This window comes from Neomonachus schauinslandi, chromosome 10 (assembly GCF_002201575.2).
Source record: "Neomonachus schauinslandi chromosome 10, ASM220157v2, whole genome shotgun sequence".
Lineage (NCBI taxonomy): Eukaryota > Metazoa > Chordata > Mammalia > Carnivora > Phocidae > Neomonachus > Neomonachus schauinslandi.
Genome location: NC_058412.1, coordinates 72,054,743 through 72,078,366, shown reverse-complemented (window position 1 = coordinate 72,078,366; position 23,624 = coordinate 72,054,743). Strand labels below are relative to the sequence as shown.

Here is a 23,624-nt window from a genome sequence, read left to right as displayed (position 1 = left end):
GTCACTGGGGCAGGCCCCACAAGTGGGGAGGGGTGGGGAGGAGAAAGGGGGGAGGGGCCCAGGAACAGACTGGTGGGAGCAGGGGGGAGCAGAGAGGGTTAGGCAGGTGCTGAAGCCCAGAGGCGGGCGGAAGGAGGCGGCGGGGGGAGCTGCGTGGTGAGGATGCCCGCCACCTGCATCCTGATCAGCCGCCTCGCTGGGAAGTCCACACCACTATGCTCCCAAAACAGGTCACACCCATTCCAGTCTACTCCATATCATATAAACAGGCATCACAAGTTTGAAGGATGACTGAAGTGTGCATAGCAGCTCTGTTTTCTTCTTGTGCCCCAAGGGATCATCGGGTGCACCCCCCAGAGCTGCAGCCCCACCCACTTGGAAAAGAGCTGCTCTAGAGGCTTCCCCGAGGGCTTGGCCTGGCCCCCCGCAAGAACTTCCCACTCCCACGGCCTCTTGGGGGTCTGGCCGCCTCCACCCCCACCCTCAGCCCTATTCTTGGGGGGATGCCCTTGCTGTTCCAGGGAGGAAGGGCCGTTTTTGGAGCTGGTGGGGGCCCAGCTTCCCTTTTACTGTGATGCTTTAGGAAAACACAGTCTGTAGTGATTTAACACTTAGTATCACATTACTTCTTTCTCACCCTTACCCCCAGCTCAAGGACCCTTGCCCTGACAAAGACTGCCTGAGGCCATAGGTGGTGTCAGCTGGTGTGCTCACCCTACAAAGACGAGAATGGAGGAAGGGAGGGGGAGGCCTTCCTCCTCCAGACACGAGCTGACCTCGGTCAGACGTTGGAGAGTCAGGCAGTAGGGGAGACCCAGGCGTTTCCTGACCCCCAGTTCCCGTCTGCGGACACCCCTTGTTCACACACCCCGTGTCCGATCCATGGTGCCGGAACAAGGGCTGGGGTCTGGGGACAAGACTCGGGGTTGCTCTGTTGCCCCCATGGACCTCCAGCACCCCCGGCACGCTCTAGGACACAGCCCTTCAGTATTAATAGTGTTTATCTACAGGCATAAATATGAATGGAATCTCAGCCACCAACACCCAGACTCCTTTCTGATACCAAAGTGCTCATTGTTGCATTTGCTCCCCCACTGGGCGCTCAGATGTCATCACCATGCAAATATTTCTGGGCCTTGGGAAGCTTCCAGCTAAACGAACCACCCCCCCCCCCCCCCCAGCCCACGCTGCCAGCCCATAATCAGGGGGCCTCACACACAAGCAACCTGTGGGACCAGCCCCCATGATACTGATCTGAAGGATGTGGAGGCCAGGAAGGCAGTGATGGAGACAGTATACGGTCTGTCCCCGGCCAGAAACTCCTCAGAGTTTTTATCAGACTCTTAACAGTTACAAAGGACAGAGACCACTGGAGGTAGCTCCAGGAGAGAGACAAGGGGGAGCTTCCAGGGCCCGAGAGCAGTAGCTGCAGGGCATGGACCTGGGGCCAAAGCAGCGCAATCTGGCTTCTCGGACGGAAATCAGCAGCCAGCACGGGCTCCAAGGCACAGCTCTCCCGCGAACTGGCTCATCTCTTAGCGTGGACGGGGCAGCCGTTAGCAGTGTTCTGCCTGCGCTCCACAATGTGCACGCTTGTCACGTTGCCCCTTTGGTAGTCAACAGCCCTGGCAGGTGGGCTTGGTCCCCATGAAAGGTGGAGAGGTCACGGTGCCTGAGAACCTAGGTCCTGGGGGACAGCCCGCGCGCTGGCCACCGCTCCCCCAACCCCGAGGACCCGGCACAGCGCCCGCTCGCTGGCTGTGCAGAGAGCCACCGGAAGTGCCCGTCCCCGCGGCAGCGCCCTGGCCCCTCTGCGGTGCACGGAACGCGCATCACTGGGGGGCAACACACAGGTCCGGGGGTGCCGCAGCGACACCCCACTGGCTGGAGGCCTGGGCCCTGGCTTCGGTGAGGAGGAAATGGGTGATGCTCAGAGCTGCGGCCGTAGAGGACATGCCTTAAGTGAAGGTCACTCAAGAGGCTGGAAGGTCCCCAGCTAGCAGGGGGGCTCAGAAGATGCCAGGCAGCCCGGAAACATGACAGGCTCACCACAGGAGCTGTGTGTTGGGCCCTGTGACGCCACTGCCCTGCCTGCCGGCTGACGGGATCATGGGTGGGCTCCACCACCCAGGCTCGTCGTCTGTGGACGGGCCCACAGCCTGGGACACGGCAGGGGGCCCCCCAGACTGGTGCTGTCACCGTTCTCCCGTTCTCTCTCACTCTCTCCCCCTCTTATTCTCTTCCTCCCTTAACTGTCATTGTGGACTTTTTTTTTTAAGATTTTATTTATTTGAGAGAGGGAGAGAGAGAACATGAGAGCAGGGGGGAAGGGTAGATAGAGGGGGAGGGAGAAGCAGGCTCCCCACCGAGCAGGAAGCCCAATGCGAGACTCGATCCCAGGACCCCGGGATCATGACCCGAGCCGAAGGCAGACGCTTAACGACTGAAGCCACCCAGGCGCCCCCACTTGGGGACTTCTTTTAAAAACATGTATTGTTATTTTTTTTTTCTGAACCGTCTGAGCATAGGTTGCTTAAATCATGCCCCTCTACCCCTTAATACTTCAGTGTGTTTGCAAAGAACAAAGGTCATTGTCTTAGGGAAGCACAACACGGTTAACAAATGAGATTTAATGCTGACCCGCTATTTTACCCCCTGTCCCGTGCATAGGCCAGTTGGTCGCTCGTGTTCTTTGGCGCTGCTTTCCTCCAGCCCCGGAGCACGCACTCCACTTGGTTGTCCTGTCTCTTTCATTTCGTTTCGCCTCTCTTTGCCTTTCGTGACAGTGACATTGCTAAAGGCCGCCGAGGGTCTGGCCTCTGCGGCAGGAGTGTGGCACCGAGGACGGGGGAAGCAGCCGGTGATGGAGCAGAAGCTGGAAAGAGCAGAAGCCGTGGGGCAGACGGAAAGGAGGGCAGCAGGTTGCTAAGGGCAGGAAGTTAGGAGCAGATGAATCTCCGCAAAAACAGAGCTCTCAGATTAAAAGAAGAGAGACGCCCCCTCTCCGAGGGGCCAAAAGACGGTGGAGGCCCTAGAGCTCCGTTCTCTCCAGAGCAACCTTTCTAGCCCTTGCAGCCTGACTCTGAGGTCAAGACTCCCCATCTGTAACTGTAATCTCAATTGCTTCGGCCCGGGGCCCAGAGGAAGAGGTCAAGAACCTCTTGGGTTCTGGGTTCCCTCGCACTTTTGTCTTCTGCCCAGGGGCTTACAGCTCACTACCCCACCCCCCAACAAGGCCCAGGGCTCAGTGGCTGTGGGTGGTGGCCTCCCATACGGCTCACACTCCCCCCTCCACCCTGAGAGCACCCCGCCAAGAGTGCAGGGGCTTCAGGGGCCTGGCCCAGTGTAAGCTGGGGGTGTGCCCACGGAGGCTGGGCTGGGGCCAGGGCACCGTCCTGCATCCAGACAGCTCCTCTTCTCAGCTGGGAGTAGCACTCTCCTGGGGCCTTGCTCTCTTTCTTTCTCCTCCTTTTTCTTCCTCCTATGCCTCTGCCAGGTTTCCTGTGGCCTCAAAGATCCACCCCTGAAGGGCCTCTTCCCCGAATTCCTGTTGGGGCTCACTCCATGTCCCTCATTCTTCAGGACCCAATTCCCACACCTTCCCGAAGTATCTCTCCCTCCTTCCCCACTACCCACCTCCCACCATCCTCTTAGGGGACCCGTACACTTTGTCAGAACACCCAGGCAAGCACAGGCCCAGTGGATTCTTCTTCCTGAGTGCAGCCCCTGCATCCCCCACACTTGGCCTCGGCTGCACCTACTCGTGCCCTCATGAACGGGACCAGCTGGGCTCTAGGGAGGCTCTCCTGCCCCTGGGAGGCTTGGGGTACAAATGCAGAGCAAGGCCACCTTGTCCCCACCCACAGGCTGACAGCCTTCCCTCTCACCCGACCCCCATGCCATCCCAGCGCTTTATCCTGGGGGTGGCTAAGGCAGGGGCTCCGCAAAGGGCCACAGGCCTCCTGAGTCTCCTATGGCTGCTCAAGGGCCTGCAGTTGGGCCCAATCCATTTTATCTTCTTAATAAAGTTACACGTGTATTTAATCCTACTCTATAAATTAGCATAGAAATATGCATCTTCACCATTAGGATCTTCACCTACACTGTAGATACGTGGGTCATTGGACACAGTTTTCCAGAAGCTTCATTTTCATTTCCACATAAGTTATTTAAGACAGGGTACTTTTACTATACCTGAAACTAACATAACACTGTACATTATACTAGAATTAAAACAATAATAAGAGGGCGCTTTTAAAATCCTGGAATAATGTGGCCACTGGAAATTTTATCTGGAGCTAGAAGTACCTTCTGTAAAACACTAGGGGAGACTACCCCCTCTGCCCAACCCCACTTCCCATAATGCAACTTTTTTTTTAAGATTTTATTTATTTATTTGACAGAGAGAGACAGCGAGAGAGGGAACACAAGCAGGGGGAGTAGAGCAGGGAGCCCGATGCGGGGCTCGATCCCAGGACCCCGGGATCATGACCTGAGCCGAAGGCAGACACCTAACGACCAAGCCACCCAGGCGCCCCTCATAGTGCAACTTTTAACACAATTACCTCTTAAGTGATCTAGCAAGAGCTTGTTTATAACGTCTAACACCTGCAACCTTGTGATCATACCTCCAGGAAGGACTTCTAAATCAGTACTCAATTTCTTTACCTCCTCTTTTTAAAAACTTACTTCATCAGATGATTTCTGTCAGCACCCAACACCAGCAACATCTAAGGTTATTCAGGCTAACAGCCATTCGCTAAATAATTCTTTGTGGTCCAAAATAATCAAAGGAACTTCCATAACATTTTATGCAAAACTTGTCCGTTTCCTAAAGGATAATTGTGTATCTTGGAGCACATGTAGTATTCAGTGAGCATCTACTATGTGTTAACGCTGTTCCAGGCACTGGGAAATTCACTGATGCCCCAGTAGGAGCCCACAGTCCAACGTTGGCCTCAGGCCAGTATTTGGGAACTGCCGGGGCATTTACGAGAGGGCACCCAACCAGCCTCAGGAAGATGGGAGAGGGTGCTTGGAGTTAGCACACCAAGGGTGGGGTGCGGGGAGTATTTCTGGCAGAAGGATGCCTCACTCCTTATCCCAGCTACAGGTTAGACAGATGGTGTGAAGGTATGAATAATATCCCCCACAAAGGTGTCTGTGTCCTAATCCCCAGAACCTGGGAATATGTTCTACATGTTTTTTTTTTTTTTAAGATTTTCTTTACGTTTATTTATTTAAGTAATCCCTACACCCAACGTGGGGCTTGAATTCACAACCCCAAGATCAAGAGCCCCATGCTCTACGGACTGAGCCAGCCAGGTACCCTATTCTCCTACGTGGCAAAGGGACTTTGCAAACATGATTAAGTTAAGGATCCTGAGAAGGGGAGATTTTCTGGATTATCCAGGTGAATCTGATACAATCACAGGGATCCTTACGAGAGGAAAGCAGGAGGGTCAGAGTCAGGAGTAGGTGTGCTGGGAACGGGAGTTTGGAGTAAAATTTGAGGAAGAAGCCATGAGCAAAGGAAGGTGGGTGGTCTCTAGAAGCTAAAAAAGACAAGGACACAGATTTTCCCCCAGAGCTTCCTCTGAAGGGAACCAACCTTGCCAACACCCTGACTTGAGCCCAGTGAGACTGATGTGGAGACGTCTCACCTCCAGAACCATAAGACAGTAAGTCTGTGTTGTTTGAAGCAACAAAGTCTATGGGAAAAGGCACAGGAAACTAAACAGTTTGGTGAAGGCTCCCCCAGGCCCAGGGTTGGGCACATGGGCTCAGGGGTACTGTGCGGTCCAGCTCCCATGCCCAGCCCAGGAGGGGGTGGGGATTCGAAGCCTCAACAGGCGTGAGCCTGCCTGGCATGTTTCCAAGTGTCCCCTCCAGCCCTGTTGAACACGGGAATCTCCAGCGTCTTCCTTTCTCCTTGATGGCCCTCAGTTGCCAGGCAGAACCTCTGAGCTCTGGGACTTCAGAAAAAGGACGAGGGAGCAATGGCCAGCCTGAGCTCCATCTGTGACCCAAACATCTCTCAGCACACTGCCTTGCTGTCCCACCCTGCCCCCATCCCGGGCCTCTCAGTTCCACCGGGGTGAATTGAATGGAATGCCTGGTCAATCCCTGCCTCCTGTCCCTGCCTAGCCCGCTCTGCTGACCAGAGATGCAGCGTCAGTGGCCCTGAGCCCACCGTCCTGCCTACAGTTCTCAGGGACTAAGCCACATTCCCACCCAAAGCAGCCACGTTGCTACCTCCCCGGCTGCTGGTTGGGCCTCTCTGAGCCCCTACAGCTCTCCCGAAGGGTAACACCTTTTCCCTGGCACTGATTTGCCCAAGGGTATGGTTAACAAGGCCACGAGAAGCACCCACTGGGAGACGATTCTCCTCGTGTCCGCCCCCTGCGCCTCCCCTATCTCTGGCTACCCCTCCTTCCCAACTTCTGTGTCTCAGCTCTCTCCCCTCCCTTGCTAACTCACCACCCCCAACCTCCCGGCCTCCACGGGTGCAGACTTGGCTCCTCCTGCCATCCGGGTCGTCTCTTCTCTGGGGAGGCTGCAGGTAAGCCGGACCAGGCTCTGCGTCTCTGGCACTGGTCCCCACAAGCCCACCCAGCCCCTGCGGTCCTGAATCTAGAGCCCAAACCCCGCCCTTTGGGCCCCACAGGCTCTGCACGCCTGCAGCCTTGCCCTTGGCCAAAACAAAAGGTGTGTGAGGAGCCCCTCCGAGAGTCAGGCTGGTGAGAGGTGCCTGGGTTCAAGGCTCCTGTGCTCCTTTCTACCCAGAACAAGCTCTACCTAATGACACTCTAGGTACTAGCTTCTCCCAGAATGACCAGCCCTGTGCCATCCTCTTCCCTCAGGCCTCAGCCAGATGCTAATATGGGTCAATCTCTTCCTCTTAAAGCTCTAGGGCTGGGAAGACTACCCTTGCCCGACACAGAGTTACTGGTGATGGTGCCTTCATACCATCTGAGCGGTAGTCCTCAACTTCGGCCGCTCATCAGAGTCACCTGGGGTTGGCAGGGGGGCCGAGGGGCGAAGTATTTAAAAAAAAATACTGGGCCTAAGTCCTACCCCCAGAGAGTTCCATGTGATCTGTCTGGGAGCTGCCCAGCACCAGGATTTTTTTTAAAGTTCCCCAGGGGATTCTAAAATGCAGCTTAGAACCACTGATTCTGAACTTAAAGATTTTGAACTATGTTTTCAAGAGAACAGGGCTTTCAAAACAATCCAGGCCTGGGGCCCCGAGTCCAGGCGGCTCTGTGGTGCAGAGGTCAGCGGCATGAGGCAGGTGAGAGATGGTGCTGGAGGCGGGGCCTGGCTCCCAAGCAACCTGTGGCCCTTGGCCTCCAGGTCTGTAAGGTGTCCCCTGTAGGTTCACAGAGCAGTGCGGTTGAGGAATAAGGGAAAGAGAGCAGACAGAGGAGGACAAGCTGTCCCCACCAGTGCTGTGACTTCTGACATGCTCTGACTTAATGGAGAGAGAATTTCACATGGAAACAGCAGAAGATATTTGCAGCCACGAAGAGCCATGCCCTCTGGCTGAAGCCAAATTCAGAGGGCAGTTGCGGGTGGGTTGGTGGGAGGGGAGAGGAACAGAGAATGGTCAGGCAAGCCAGGACAGGGGCCTCGAGAAGCCGTGTCACAGCAGTCGATGGGGGAGGGACGAGGGGCTTAGGATAGACACCACGGTCCCTTCCATCTGCGGCGCTCTAGGGCTTTTCTAAGCCCTTCTGGAAATGTCATTTGATGCACACAACAGCCCTCGTTTCTAGGTGTGAATATCCCAATCTCAGAGCTCAAGCTCAAAGTCAACCCAGGTCTGTCCAGTCTCTCCATCTTGGAAAGAACAGAAGGAGGCCCTGCTCTTCAGATACTGTCTCAGTTTTGGGCTTGTGGCAGGAAAAAGCCATCCAGAATTCCTCTAGTCTCTTTGGGAAAGCCTCTGCCTCCTTGTAGGAAATACTGTAAAAAATACTGGAATACACCAAAGAAGTAAAACATTGCCTTTCCCACCACCTTGCTCCCATCAGCCCCTCTGCTAATATCCCAGGGCAGAGTCACTGTCTTATCATCTAGAATCACAAAGGAGGGTGAGTGTTGCTTTACAGGCAGATGGCTGAGGTAGCCCCAGCTCCAGAAAGACAGTCACGGGAGCCAAAGGCAAAGCTTGGCGAATGGAAAAGAAACACAAGGGGGTCCAGATGGCCCTGCAGAATGTTCTCCAGTGGTTTTACCTCCAGGGGAAGTCTCTGTAAGCCTCTCCAACCCCCTTCCTGCAGGTGGGCAAAGACCTCCTCCCTTCCTTATTCTCAAAGGGTCTTCATTCCCTTCTAGAATCCAAAGAACTGCCCTCCACCCCAATTACACACACTCCACACAGCTGGGCCCCTCAGCTGTGTCCACACCAAGGGTCCCCGACCCTCTTGGCCACAGCAGAAGGGCCCAGGGGCAGACCCCTGATCCAAGCTGGCCACCTGGAGTCTCTCCCCTGGGAACCAGATCCTGGAACCAAGAGGGGCTGCTGACATTCTTTCAGGGTGTTGGCTCAGGAAATGACTGTGGAGGGGCTGAGGTAGCCACATAGGTCCTATACATGTGAAGAGGCAGCAAAGGTTGGCCCTCCAAGGGAACAGAAACAGGCTTGAGAGAGAAGCAGTGGGGAGACCGAGGCAGCCCCTGGCTCCCACTCTTGTCAGGGAGGTACCCCTACATACTTACACCTCTTGCTGGTATGAGAGGTTCCTCTCACTTTCCATCCATGAGCCCCCAGACAGACATGACCACCTCTTGCCTCTCGCTTTCTAGAACCAACTGCTTCCCTGAGCACCAGGGGCAACCTGAGCCACCGCTTCCTAGAGAAAACCCCCTCTCAGAACTGCCCACTGTTACTTTCTGACCCTGCAGGGGACTCTGACCCAATTGGAGAATAAAATTTGGAACTAGCTGCCCTGCAGCCATCTTCTGATCAAAGTGAGACAAGATCAGCCACCACCCCTGAGACATGTCTGATCTTCCAAGTAGCTCTTCTCTATTCTGAAAGAACACAACATGGGGAGTTTCACCAACAAATGAGAAACTTGAATAAATTCACTGAGATGACAACCTTCCTTTTCTTGCCTCCAACACCCCTTTTATAAGGCTTATAATTATGTAAGGCTAGGGAAGAGAGATGGGGGCATGGTTCCCTTTTTAAAATACAACAAAATAGGGGCACCTGGGTGGCTCAGTCCATTGGGCATCTGCCTTCAGCTCGGGTCATGATCCTGGGGTCCTGGGATTGGGCCCCATGAGGGGCTCCCTGCTCGGCGGGGAGCCTGCTTCTCCCTCTCCCGCTCCTCCTGCTTGTGTTCCCTCTCTCGCTGTCCCTCTTTATCAAATAAATAAAATCTTTAAAAAAAAAACACACAAAATATAAGCATTTATATTCATTTAAGTTTTTTTAATTAAAAAAAAAGATCCCCTTCATTTATTAATGATCCTGAAATCTCTCCAACCAGATACCCACTGTCATGGGTGGGGGTGTTTCTAGCTGGGGCTCCCTGAGCAGGTCTTCCCCGCACGGAGGGCTGCCTGGGGCCCCGGCTTCTGACCAAGCCCCGCCCAACTCCCTCCCACCTTCATGGCAACCCCCCCTCGTTGGGCCAGGCCCCCTCAGTCCCTCTCCAGCAAATGTTTATTCCTGCCATTCACCCACACGGGGGCCTTGCCCTTGACCTTCTTCCCTCTCCTTTCTGCGCATCTCAGCCTCCAGGTCCCTTGCATGCGGCTGTCCTTCCCCGCTCATGGCCGTGCGGCCTCATCCCTGCTCTGCCTGCTTGTGGCCTCCTTTGCAAACCAGGAGCAGTGACTTCACAGCTTCCTGACACGAGGGCCTGTCTTCCCAGTAGAACTGCCATCATGTGAGGGCAGCCCCTGAGCTTCAGACACAAGGTGACCGGAAGGAGCCACAAGGCACAGAAGACTTCCTAGAGCCAGGGACTACTCCAAATTCCCTTTCTGGCCTGTCTCCCCTACAACCCTCCCCAAACTCAGTCACATGCCTTACTCATCCCCCCCTCCAACTCCCCAACCCCAGCACACACCTGGCACAGAGCAGATACTCAAATATTTTTGTTGACTTAAAACCACAAACACCCATTGGGTTGAATCAATATTATTCTTTTCAGGGGATTGAGAGAGAGAAAGAACCACCTGCTGGGATCCTGGCACACTCAGCTTGGCCTTGAATGCTGACCCCCAAGGACACCTCCATGAGGCTGGGAGGTATTATAGCCCTCATGCAGTTGGGGCCCAGCTGGAGAGCCCATGGCCACGCAGAGCACAGCCCGGACGTATCAGGGCCTGTCCAAGCTGCCCCAAGGGCAGCCCAGGGGCAGTGTCTTGGAACACATCCTTTGACAATAAACAGAGTGAGGCCAGTTTATAATTCAAACCAGGACACTTTTGAGAGTGAACTGGAAATTATGCTGGGACTATTCCAGAGAGGCGGGCAGGAGGGTCGCCTGGGCAATTGATGATGTTCCGCAGTCAAACCCTCCTAAAGAACAGAAAATAGAGTTTTCTAAACAGAAGAACTTGCTAAACTCAAAATAGCTTAGGGCCAAGATGGCTTTATTTTAAAAGCCAATTGTGTTGTTGAAGAAAAGGCTATTCTCCCGGCCCATTTTGGCTATGGTGGGGGGCTGCTTGGGGAATTGCACTGAAGACTTGTATGCTCCTGGGCCGGGGGTTTTCTGAAAACAGAACACAAAACGGACTGATGAGACTGGGACACCAACACTCTGGAGCCCCCTGAGCCAGGCCGTGGGCTCAGCCGTGACTGGCAAATCCCCACTGGGAAGACGAGGGCCACGCCTGACTGCGCTGCAGCCTAGAGCACCCTCGACTTGGAGCACGTCCCTGGAGCTGAGGACTGCTCCTGTCCGCGGCTTTCCCCAGGGCTCCAGAGGTGCCCTGAGAAGGGCCGACGAGCAAACTCCGGCCTAGGCCCGCGGGGCCTGTGGGGCAGCGGGCTCACATCCCAGCTGCCCCTCAAGGCACACTTTCTCAGCGGGCACTCTGCCCAGACAGCTCCTGTCCTTGGGAATGCCACTGTCCTCCCCTCTAGCCACCTCAGTAGTTAGTCTAGTGGTAAGGGGTTGCAGAAAATGGATTCTGAACCTGGGTGATTGACCTCACAAGCCTCAACTCAGGTTTCTGTACCTCAAGGGACCCCGGGGTCCAAAGTAGTCTCAGGGGATCTACGAGTTCCCATTTTTAAAAGTCATGTTTTCCTTTGGATGAAATTCTTGAGAAAATTTGCCAGTGATGTCAATGAAGCTTCTATAGTGATCAAATTCAACTGAATGTCATTTTCATAGACTCAGACAAAGACTTCGATTTCTTAGGTCAGCATTTTCCATGCTGGGGGGCACGTACATGTTCTTGAAGGCCGAAGGGATTTTATCTTGGGTCTGTTGAGGCATCGGTGTCTGAGCGTGTGGCTCAGGGAAGGGTTTTGACCATCCCACTGCCAACGGCTGGGTGTGACCCTGGGCCCTGGGCCTCCTCAGCCTCACCCAACAGATGAGGCGATGAGGCTTGCTGGAGACCCTCCCGGACAGAGAGCCCCAGGCCGGCAAACACAGCTCGGCACGTTAGCTACCAGGGCTGTTATTATTCCCTATTATCATGGGCTTGTCCTTTCCATCCTTCTTTGCAGTGTGTTATCTCTCCCGGAGACGGAGACGGTGGAAATAGGATTACCCTGAGAGTGGGACCGAGTGGTCAGCCCAGAGTGGATGAAGTCAGCTGCCTACCGAAGCTGCTGTAAACGACAGGATGTTGCCCTTGCCAAAAGCGGAGGAGCACCCTGGAAATCTAATCAAGTCCTGGCCAGATGTCAAAGGAAGCGGACGCCTTTATTAGTGCTATTAATGAGGAAGCAACACGCACGTGGAGTCCTGGAAAGCCAGCCCACAGAACAGGAGGTCTGTGGGCCTCGGTCTCACAAGGCTACCCCTCAGGAGGCTACCGGTGGTGGTTCTCAGACCTTGAGAACATCCGGCTCCATCCCCCGGCCCTGATTTCACTGTCACTGAGCAAACTTTGGATTGTCCTTGGCTCCGATGAAGAGTTTCTTATAAGGGGAGACACCCCATAGAGCAGTGGCTCCACACACCAGCCCCCTTACTGGACACTTGTAAATTACTTGTAAACTACCACTTCTGGCTTCTCTATCAGCTTCCTGGGAGTTTGGTTAGCATAATTCCAACTTCCTGAGGATGCTCAGCCCTGTGAGCTTGGACAGAAATCTGTGTCTGGATCATGCTAATGCCACCAGGCTGTGAGGACCTGCAGGAGGGACTCACCACCTCCTGCTGTGGGGTCTGTTTTTAATTTTACTAACAGGGACTCCCCAGTATTCCTCCAGATAAAGACCACACTACCCGCCACCAGAGTTGGTAGCTCTGGAGCGAGATCCTCAAGACGCCGGCCTGGAACACCCACCCTTCCTCGAACCCCCGGGATGGGCAGAACTTGTATTTCTGTCTCCCCAACCACCTCAAATAAGGCTACATACCAGTGAGTTCTGGGGACTCTCAAACTGGGGTGCAGACTGGGAACAACAAGGCCACGGGAATAAAAACTGTCAGCATTTTTTTTTTTTTTTTTTACAAAAATAGCCAGTGTTCATAAGCTCCATGTTGTGCTTTTGCAATTTTTCTTGGTCCTCTCTAGGCCTCTGAGGCTCAAGCGCTCCCCCGATGTACCTGTGTCTCTCCAGGGACTTGACCCCCTTCGCTGTCTATCCTGAGTTCTTGGGGGCAGGATGGTGGCTCATGCCTTCATGGTCCCCTTTGGTCCAATGTTTCTGCTCTGAAGCCACACACACACCCCCGGAAGCCACATACACAACGAACAGCAGATGGATGGGGCCAGCCACTGCCCAGTGCTTGCCTCAGTTCATTAAACATGTTTTCCCACAGAGCACCCAGGTCATAACACTGATGGCTAATTACTATGCTGGATGTTGTCAACTGGACCCAAAATTCTGCCACCACCTTTGGGTCTGGAGTCACTCCAAGCATGGAACAGGCTGGGCGCTTGCCAGATTTTTTAGCTCTGCGCTCTTTCCCACCTCGACAAGCAATTAGATACATATATACATGCTAGAATTGTCTAGAACTCTAATCCAACCCCCACTGCCCTCCCCACTCCAGTCACAAAACCTACAACCATCATCTTTTAGAGTACTTACAGAACAAGTGGGCAGGAATCGAGGTACTTTGGATTGAAAACAGGAAGTAACAGAATTTACTGGAGGTATTTTCAAGTCATAATGACCCGGTCCTGGGCCTTCATGCTATAGGGGAGAAAAAGAGTTTTTTATAATCACTAATATTTGTTATATTTTAATGCTTTATTTGCCTTCCACAAATAAACGCACAGATCACTTGTGAAATGGTAGAAAAATCCCTAGACTGGGGCTTGGAAGATATGAAGGTGTGCCCTTGCACAAGCCATTGTGAAGTGGGAACGATACCTGCTTTACCTGCTTTACCTGCCTTGTGGGTGTCTCAGACTGAAGATTAAATGGCCTGTAAAATTCCCCCTCGGTCCTGCCTGGACCCGCCGCCCCACACTGGTGCGCCTCACTCCATACCTGGGCACATATTCTTTCCCATGAGTATAGTATGTGTTACCTTAGTCCAAACAAGTCTTCACAGCAATTCACTGACAAAAGCACAACGCTATGACATCAACATAAAATGAACACAATTTTTAAAAGACAATCATCCTAATAGAAAAATTAGTAAAAGCAATTCACAAAGAGGAAATACAACTGTTCATATGGGAAACGGTGGTGGGGGGCGGGCGGAGCTTTAACCTCACAAATAACCAAATAAGTTCTAATTAAAACAAGGATATGATTCTTGTTTCAGGGTCTAAAAATTCATGAAGAAAGAAGAAAGGAAGAAGGGGGAAGGAAAGAGGGGAAAAAGAAAAGAAAAGAAAAGAAAAAAAGAAAAAAGAAGAGAAAGATCCAAAACGTTAACCACCATCATGGACACTTCTCTACGATTCTGGTGCAAGTATAAATTTGATCAGCCTTTTTAGAGGGCAATTTGGCAAGACACGAAATGGCTTGTAAACGTCTACACCTATCCAGAGGGAGAGAAAGGAGGCTGGCTACCAGATTGCTTCAGGAATCCGAAGACAAATGGAGAGTCCTGAGCCCACATACAGCAGGGAAAATGGAAAGGGCCCAAACATCACAGTGGATAATCTGGACAAGATGTTAACTTATTTTTTTTTTCTAGCAGTTCACTTTTTCTCTCCCATTTTCAAATACCTGTGCTATTTGATAGAAATGAGTCTTTCTGCCATAATGTCTCGGATCTGTTCCTGAATCATGCAGGGACGAGGGGAAGTGGGTGGGAGTACACACTGATCAGAAGCTACAATTGTTGAATGGGTGCACAGGGGTTCGCTGGAGTATTGTGTCTGTGTGGTATATACGTCTAAAGTTTTTACAATACAAAGTTAGAGAGGATGTATGTTTATTATTCTGACCCAGCAAGTCCACATTTAGGAATTCATCCTAAGAAAACAATTGAGAATGGGTGCAAGTATTTGGCCACAACTGCTGATTCTAAATATTGAAAACTGGAAATCAACTAAATGACCAGTAATGTGTGGCTGTCTAAATACATCGCGATTCTTCCATCCCGCTGTCTAGTGATGAATTTTTACAGACATAAAGCTACTCCCAAACACTGTTTGTTTTTTTTTTTAAAGATTTTATTTATTTATTTGACAGAGAGAGACACAGCGAGAGAGGGAACACAAGCAGGGAGAGTGGGAGAGGGAGAAACAGGCTTCCTGCCGAGCAGGGAGCCCGATGCGGGGCTCGATGCGGGGCTCGATCCCAGGACCCTGGGATCATGACCTGAGCCGAAGGCAGATGCTTAACGACTGAGCCACCCAGGCGCCCCTCCCAAATACTGTTAAGGGCAAATGCAAGCTTAAAAAAAAAATGTGCCTAAAAACACGGGGAATGGAATGTTCACGGACTGTTTTCCCTAGGTGGCAGCATGTTGTGTAAAAAGAATTTTATTTTTCTTATCTGCATTTTCTAATTTTTCTACAATGGACTTGAGCGCTCTTGAGATATGAAAAAAAATTGTACCTACTGTATAGATAAATGAACGTGAAAAATGAGCAAAGGAGAAAAAAGATAAAATTAACAAAAAGGTTAGAACAGAGAACTGTGTCCTGTGAGATCTTTCTCATAGGTAAGGCTGGGCTGCAAATGAGCCCATCAGATGCGGCAGAACAGGTGCCCAACTGCAGACCCTCCGAGGGATTTCAGAGCAGGACTTTCCCTTGTTCCCTCCTGTGGGTGGCAAAGCTGTGTCGTTCGGGCTGCTATTCTCAATTACTCCTCCATGAATGGAATCTGTTATTAACAGTCAAGCGCAAGTCTGAAAATCAAGGGATGGATGCGCCTCCTAATTCTACAACTCACGGCAGAGAGATGAAAACAGTAATGCTTTGAAACTGATACATACGTGGGACAAAGATCGCTACAAGGGTGAGGATCTCTGTATGGAGTGACCTCTATGCTCGCACTGGAGAAATCTGAGCCGCCATAAAAACCAAAGCATAGAAATCCAGGGGAATCCGATGGGAACAGTGTATGCAACAAACCCCCCGTGGGGTTGGCCATGATAAATGCCGTACTTTCACGCCACAATGGTAGCTGGGGCAAAAGATGCTGCCACGTGTGCCACCATTGACTCCTTGCCTACATGAGCCACTTGCAGGACGGCTGAGAAATGCTCCCACATGCCCCCTTTCCCCCAAGCCTGATGTGGCTTCCCTTTCTGAGCTTCCAAATCAGGAGCTCCTCGGGAGTCCAGGTGCCAGGCTTGGCGAAGCACTGATGTAGGCCTGTGCTATGCAGCAGCCTCCCTATTTGGGCTTGGGGGCTTGGTCATCTAAGTCAAAGGGTCTACGACTTGGGGCAGAAAGAAATGACTACATGCTATTTGCCCCACACGTGTCCGATGGAATCTTTTAAAAAGGCAACATTAGGGAAGTGGATACACGCCCAAATTCATATTCCAGAAGCCACAGGAACGTTCCAAGTGAGAAGTAATGATTGGACCAACATCCTGCAATGGGTGGGCAGCAGCCCCAGCAGAGTCCCTACTTCGGAGGACGATGTGAGTGGGCAGAGCAGGAATGGAGGGAAGGGGGCAGCATGGCTCGGAATGTGGGTTGAGATAATGGATCCAGTTCGCCGGGAGGGTGTTTAAAACAAGAACATAGGAATGCTTAGGGCTGCTCCCTCAATCACTGGGGATCAATGAGCATGACCTGGAGCTTTGGTTCACGTTATGTGGGATGCATGGGTGAAGGGCGGCACCCAGGTTCATCAGGCAGGACTAAGCACCTCTCACACAAATCAGATGAGCCATTTCTTAACCCTTGTTTTTGTCAGGGTCATGATTTGGCAGCTCTGGGTTTCCCGAAGCTACGCCTTTCAAAGACTACTGACATTCGGTGCCAAGAGCCAACAGAACTGTCACATTCCTAGGGTCCCAGGACCTGCCAAAATAAACTACAGGAAAACTTTCAGAGTTACCCATTCTTCTGCTTTGGGGCGTGATTACATCTCAACCCTCCTGACAAGATGATAATGACTTTCTCTCCTCTTTGAAAAAGTCGTTGAGTTTCTACTCAAGAGCCACTTTAATCAATGGGAGCTGTAGGGATGGCACAAATGAGTAAAATACTAGATTCAACCTCAGAGGAGTTTATCCCTTTTGGGATACTTTTTATCCCAAAAGGTGTGAGGAGTGAGGACGGTGCTGAGGGAGGGCTGAGCTAACTGCCTGGCTTCAAGATTCTACACGAGGCCCTGCTGTCTCTGGCCTGTGCCAAGTGCTAAGTGTGATGTCAGTGGGCCATGGGAGGGTGCCAAGAGCGGCCACTTTCCACTTACTACAAAGGGCTAAGAATGCATGGGCCCTACTGACTTTTCTGGAGTGCTCCTGGGACCCTGTCATACCATGAAGGAGCTTCCCAATGGGCAGTAACGCTCAGTACCACTGTAGGCCTTTGGTAAGCCCTGCCGTGCCTCCACGGAACACACTTCTCCTCCGGGGCTGGGAGAGTGGGACTGGCTAAGCTACACCACACTGCTCTGGAACTAAAGGGTGTATCACTCGGGGGCATCCCCGAGCAGCAAAATGCCAGGTACCTTGGAAAGACTGTGTGAGGGTAGATGAAATGATCCCACGTTATTATGTGTTCAATTGTGATCCCCTCAAAATTCATAAACCCTACACATTTTTATTGTGTTGAATGGTGTCCCCCCAAAATTCATAGCTCCTGTGAATTCTGAATTACTAGTACCTCAGAATGTGACCCTCTATGGATATAAGGTCCTTGCAGGTGTAACTGTTAAGATGAGATCATTAGGATGGGCCCTAATCCTATATGAATGCTATCCTTTATCAAAAGGGGAATTTAGGGCACAGAGACACGCACACAGGGAAAACACCATGCAAAGACGAAGGCAGGGGTCTACAAACCAAGAGAGGCCAAAGACTGTCAGTGTACCACCAGAAGCTAGGAGAGAGGAACGGAACAGATTTTCCCTCACGGCAATAAGAAGGAACCAACACTGCTTGCACCTCCCTCTTGGACTTCCTCTAGAACCGTGAGACAATAAATTTCTGTTGTTTAAGCCACTCAGTTTGTAGTACTTTGTAATGGCAGCCCTAGCAAACGGATACATAAGTGCTCAGCTCATTTCTTCATTCGGCCAATATACAGTGCACCACACAGCATGCTGGGAGTTGGGAATAGAGTGGTATACGACTGTCTCCCAATATCCATTCTATCCCTTAGTATGAGAACAATTTTTAACTGGGCACATGTCTACTCAGCATAAAGGCTACATTTCCCAGCTTCCTCTGAAGCTAGGTGTGACCGTGTGACTAATTTTTTGGCTAACAGGACAGAGGTGAAGAGGTATGTACAAATTCCAGAGCATCCTTATGGAGAGGGCAGCTTATTCATCCCTCCCCCCGGTTGGTTGGTCCCATGTTCTCAGCTCTCTGGGGTCATGGGAATGGAAGCCACGCTTAGCAGAGCTGCACGCAGAAATGTGATGCTGCTGGATTGGCCCACCAGCCCTAAACTGCCTACTGCAGGAAATTTATGCAAGACAGAAATATGTTCTTCTCTCATTTATAAGATTGTTATTTGGGGTCTCTGTTCCTAGCAGCAGAACTCAGTCTTAATTGACAAGATAGACATGTTCCTTACTCCCATGGGGCTTACATTCTAGCAGGGAATATATATATATATATATATATATATATATATATGCCATGCAAAAAACATGACAAATGTGTGGCATATGACACAAAAGGACATACAGGATGCTATGGGAGAGCATGAAAGAGGGTACACTGATCTGGTCTGAGGGCCTGAGAAGCTCTTAAGGAAGTACAGATGAGCTAAGACCTAAGGAATAAGGAGGGGGTGGAATTTTCAGGCAAAGAGGCTGGAGGAAGGGTCTGTACAGAAGCAGTAACAGGAAAGGTTAGGGAAAGCCACCTAGGGAGGAAGATGCCATTCATTTTAACCATTCAGACAAATTCACTGCATTGCAGAAATAAAATAAAATGTGCATAGGCTCCCGTCCAAAAAAAAAAAAAAAAAAAATAGGGACCTGAAATTCAACTTTCTCCAGACAGTTACCACTTCATTATTTTTTACACGTGTATTAACACTAAGAATGGTTTTAACTGCAGGTGTAAAATGCTAAATGTCACCCTTGTATTTCCAATCTCTGCAAGCCGTCCGCCTCCGGTTTGCAGGTTTCAGGGCACCTCTCCAGCCTGGTCTGCAGCAGGTGCAGCAGGCTCCACGGCTGCCCACTGAGAACTCCCCTGGTCCCTCGCCACTGCCAGGGCAGCTGCCCAGCCCTGTGCCGTCTCTAGCCCAGTACCCACTCTGGTCACCCGATGCTCACAACCTAGCACCTCCATGTAACCCGAGAAAGTGAGGCTGGGTGAGGGCTACAAACAAATGCTTGAGCGCCTGGGCTGTGGGATCCAGAGCCAGTTACTGACCTTGCCTCTCACTACTGGGAGGCCTCACTGCTCATTTCTAAGCTATCTTTCTTTAAAACCACAAAGCTAAAGGGAACCTAGGAAAAGCACATAGTCTGTCCCCATTGATCCTAGGCACAACTTTCAGTGAATCATACTTGAAGAGAGAAAAGGTCAGAAATAAAATGTATGGCCCCAAATATCTATCCATACACATGTATAACACAATAAGCAGCATAAACAGAAATTATTAGATGGGGTGGTAAAAAGGATCTCCCCCCAATTTGGCGACATGTGTGTAATAGCTGGAATACATTGGCCAAAAAAGACAACAGGTGGGCACAGAGACAAGCTGGAGCTGCCTCTCTGGGAATTCAGGAGGCCTGCAAGCAGAGCGTCCTCAACTCTAGAATTCGGTAACTCTTGGTCTACAAGTTCACAAGAGAAAGAAAGAAGGGAGACATGCGTGCTGTTGAGTAGGGTAGACGCAAAATTTTCAGGCCAAAAGTTAGTCACATTTGCTAAATTAGGAATTGACCGTACCTCTTAAGTGTAGCTCAGTACTGTTTATTCCTGTTGGGAGAGAAACCACGCAGTCTGGGGTTCCCAGGAGGGGCCCGATGAGCGGGCAACACTGAGTGATCACCAACCTGCCCACCATAAAAAGGCAGCTTTTGTAGGAATGCCGGGGACCCCCAAGCAATTCAGCATTGCTGCAGGTGTTCACTGGCCCATCCTCCCTTTTCTGGATGACCCCAAAGACCCACCAGCCTTAGAAACCTCAGGCGGTACTTGAGCGCAGGAACTTCAGCTGAGCTAGCCACTCCTGGTCACGGCGATTGGCCCAGGGCAGACACGTGACTGTCGCCTGGCCAATCCAAAGAGCCTGCATTTTCACACTCAGGTGGCTCGGCTGGCAGGTGTGCGCCTGGGACTGCTCGTGGCCGCTCTTGCTCAGCTCATAAACAGAGCATGCGTAAAGGCCGGAGGAAGGTAAATCAGTGGTAAGTCCCAGAGGCTGTGTGCGCCAGGGAATTCCATGCCACTTTTATGTTCTAATTGTTTGCTTACCCCAGGATGGGCTTCTGTCACTTGCAACTGAAAAAAAAATCCTACCGATTACATTCTCGTTCCTGTTCCCAGTCAAGATATTGTTATAAGAAAGGAGAGCAGGAAATTCTTTACCCTCGCAGCCAAACAGGGATATAGGACTCTGCTGGTGTTAATACCATTGGAAAATTTGCACAAATTTTTTAAAAAGAAAGACTGCCAGGATATCTTTTCATAAAAAATAAAAAATAAATAAAATAAATAAAAAATCCTAGTACATCTGTAGCTATATTTAAAAGGTTATATTTTTCCAGAAATGTTACTTCCAAGTGAACTCATCTTTGAGGAGATTGAGACTGGGACCTGCATTAATCATATTTCAGATTCCATTCAAGCAGAAATCAATTTCTGTTTGGCTTGATTCAATCTGACCATGTTTACTAATTATTCTGTTCCTTGTGGAATTTCAAACTATCAGCTTAGTTTTTAATTGAACTAATTTCGTAAATGCAAAAGCAGCTGGGATGATTCAGCATACTTTCAGAGTGCTAGTTTTAATGCAGAGAGTATGGCACAGATCTGCTATCCCCTTTTCAAACTACTATTAAATGTGACTAAAACAGACAAATCATATAACGCTCACTCCTATCTGTACAGACTCTTTCCTGTTTATCTAATCCTTTCCTTATTCTTTATAGGCTTGTCAGGTTTTAAAAAATACAGAAACATCTTGAAATATTTCTGACATCAAATAAAAGAAACTCATTTTCATTTGACACTGTAAGATTTTATTTCTACTGTCAGGAAAGGTATGCATGTCTTGTTTTTCACTTTATATACAACTGTGAGAATTAATAACTGTAAAGAATCTGCTCAGCAAATCACTGGAAGCCCCAAATCATGGGAATGACTGAGTCCTAATTAAGTAGTAGTGAGTGGTGCTATTTTTATTTAAGTAACAAAGTTGTTTTTTTTTTAAGATTTTTATTTATTTGACAGAGAGAGCACAAGCAGAAGGAGAGAGACAGAGAAGCAGGCTCCCTGCTGAGCACGGAGCCTGATGTGGGACTCGATCCCAGGACCCTGGGATCATGACCCGGGCCGAAGGCAGCCGCTTAACCGACTGAGCCACCCAGGCGTCCCAGTAACAAAATATTTTTATGTTGACCATTTTGATGGCTCTTTTCCTCAAACACTACTACCTCTTTTCTTTCTTTTTCTTTTTTCTTTTTTTAAACACTACCTCTTTTCTGACTTTTTTTTTTTTTAGAGAGAAAGAGCGTGTGAGCATGAGTGGGGGGGGGCTGGCAGAGGGAGAGGGAGAGAGAGAGAGAATCCCAAGGAGGCTCCACGCTGAGCGCCAGCCCAATGCCAGGCTCAATCTCACCACGTTGAGATTATGACCTGAGCCAAAATCAAAAATCCATCGCTCAACCAACTGAGCCACGCAAGTACCCTGCCTCTTTTCTGACGTCTAGAACTTATATTTTGAAAAACTATAAAAGCAATGGAAAAGAAAGGAAGTAAACAACCACCCTTAATCACAACACCTCAGCATAGCCACTACCACTAAACGGATTTTGGTGCATTTCCTGGTTTCTATACACATAATTTTTCCTACATCACTGCTGTTGTCATCTTGTTATTATAAGTAATCCCTTCATGATATCTTTGTATAGATGAATATTTCTGTACATAAGATTATTACTTTAGGAGGGTTTTCTCAAAATGGAATCAGCAGGCCATGAGATAACACACTGCCCAAATGCCTTTCAAGGGGTCGTATTAGTATGTGCTGCCACCAGCAATAGACAAGAGAAGCACTGGGTCTGTACGGACCACATGCCAAGTAGATACTGGGGGAAAAAGACCTGGAAAAATAGAATCTTCCTTAGTCCTCTTTACCCTAATGCGAGTATTAAATAAAGTCATCCGTGTCCCCAATATGTTCAAAGAAGTTGTGCAGAATCTCTGATATCCTTAATGCCCACACTTGGAAACACACTCAAGAGGGAACAAAATCCATGCAATTTTTTGGTAGGTCAAGAGATTTATTTGGGTCATTTATGAGAGCAATTAAATCAATTAAAGGGAAGGGTAAGGGGAGGAGAAACCACAAATGACAAGTTTTACTTTGTCCAATTCCCTTGATTAAGAATGACCAGGATTTGTTGCAGTTTTCTCCTCTTTAAAACAATCCCACTATGAAGCAACTGTACCTTTAGGGCTTGGGATTTGTGGGGCTTGGTCATTATTATCAAGATGCTAAAAGGTGGCAGAAGTTGCCAATACAATTCTTTTTATGGGTGCAAAAAGGTCCTTTTTATTAATGGTAGACCACGTCTCCTGGCATCAATCCCAAAATGCTCACATAAATATCCTCCTCACAGTCTTTACTATGGACAAAACAATTGTGCCGATCCATAACCAATTATTATTACTTCAACAATAACAAATAGCCAATGAGTATACAACCTTACATTGGTAATCTGAAGATTAAAAACCATTTTCCAACCCAACAAATCCCTTACCAACAGCTTCTCTTGAGAGCTACCTACACTTTGGGGACAAAATGTAATTCACCAACTGAATCCCTGACACAAACAAGACTGTGGGTTTTTACTGTTGTTGTTGGTTTGGTTTGGTTTGGGTTTTTGTTTATTTTTTTAAGATTTATTTCTTTATTTGAGAGAGAGAGCATGCACATGGTGGGGGGAGGGACAGAGGGAGAGAGAGAGGGAGAATCCCAAGCAGACTCCCTGCTGAGCATGGAGCCTGATGCAGGGCTTGATCTCACAACCCAGAGATCATGACCCTGAGATCATGACCTGAGCGGAAATCAAGAGTCAGACGCTTAACCCACTGAGCCACCCACTGAGCACCCAAGAGGCTGTGTTTTTTTAACAAGGGAGAACAGCTTCTCCACACTGAGAGGCCTTCAGACACTTACAATCCTAGAGGATCTTCAAATCCAAAGTTAATGTACTTTTTAGAACTAAAAAATCATGTAGTGATCTACTATGCATTCACATGGTCATTTATTTTCTTTTAACTGGCTGCTCCTGGAGATTTTATGTGTGAATGGTTAACACATTTCCACGGGCTACTTTTCACAGATGATGGAAAGAAAGGAGGAGGAGAGGCACACCTATATGGAACCATCTTTTATTCCTTGCCTCATTCTCAAAAGGTTTCAAGTGACTCAGTGGGTGTCTATAGGTCGTACTATATTGCACCAGATCTATAGGTCAGATTTCGGGTGACTGTAGGTTTCAGGTATACCAGCAATGAGGCAACATGTCCTACGCCAGTAGGGCTCAAATGACACCACAACCTTACCGTGCAACTATACACAAACACATTTCAGAAGAACCAAAGAATTGTAAGTTTTTAAAAAAAATCAAAATGCCAAATACATGAAAGAAAATTAAAGTGAACATATCTCTGGAGGGA

General features: G+C 49.7%; 1 protein-coding gene across 1 annotated transcript in view; it reads right to left on the bottom strand.

Moving 5' to 3' along the window:
- Positions 1–10,622: 10,622 nt before the first annotated feature.
- Positions 10,623–23,624, bottom strand: part of STPG4 (sperm-tail PG-rich repeat containing 4) — a 36,714-nt gene continuing 23,712 nt past the window's right edge. Inside the window, exons 6-7 of the mRNA XM_021701254.1 lie at positions 13,247–13,351; positions 10,623–10,739 (exon numbers count right to left, since the gene is read on the bottom strand). Of these exons, the coding sequence (XP_021556929.1) occupies positions 10,623–10,739; positions 13,247–13,351 (222 nt within the window). The remainder of the gene's footprint in view (positions 10,740–13,246; positions 13,352–23,624) is intronic.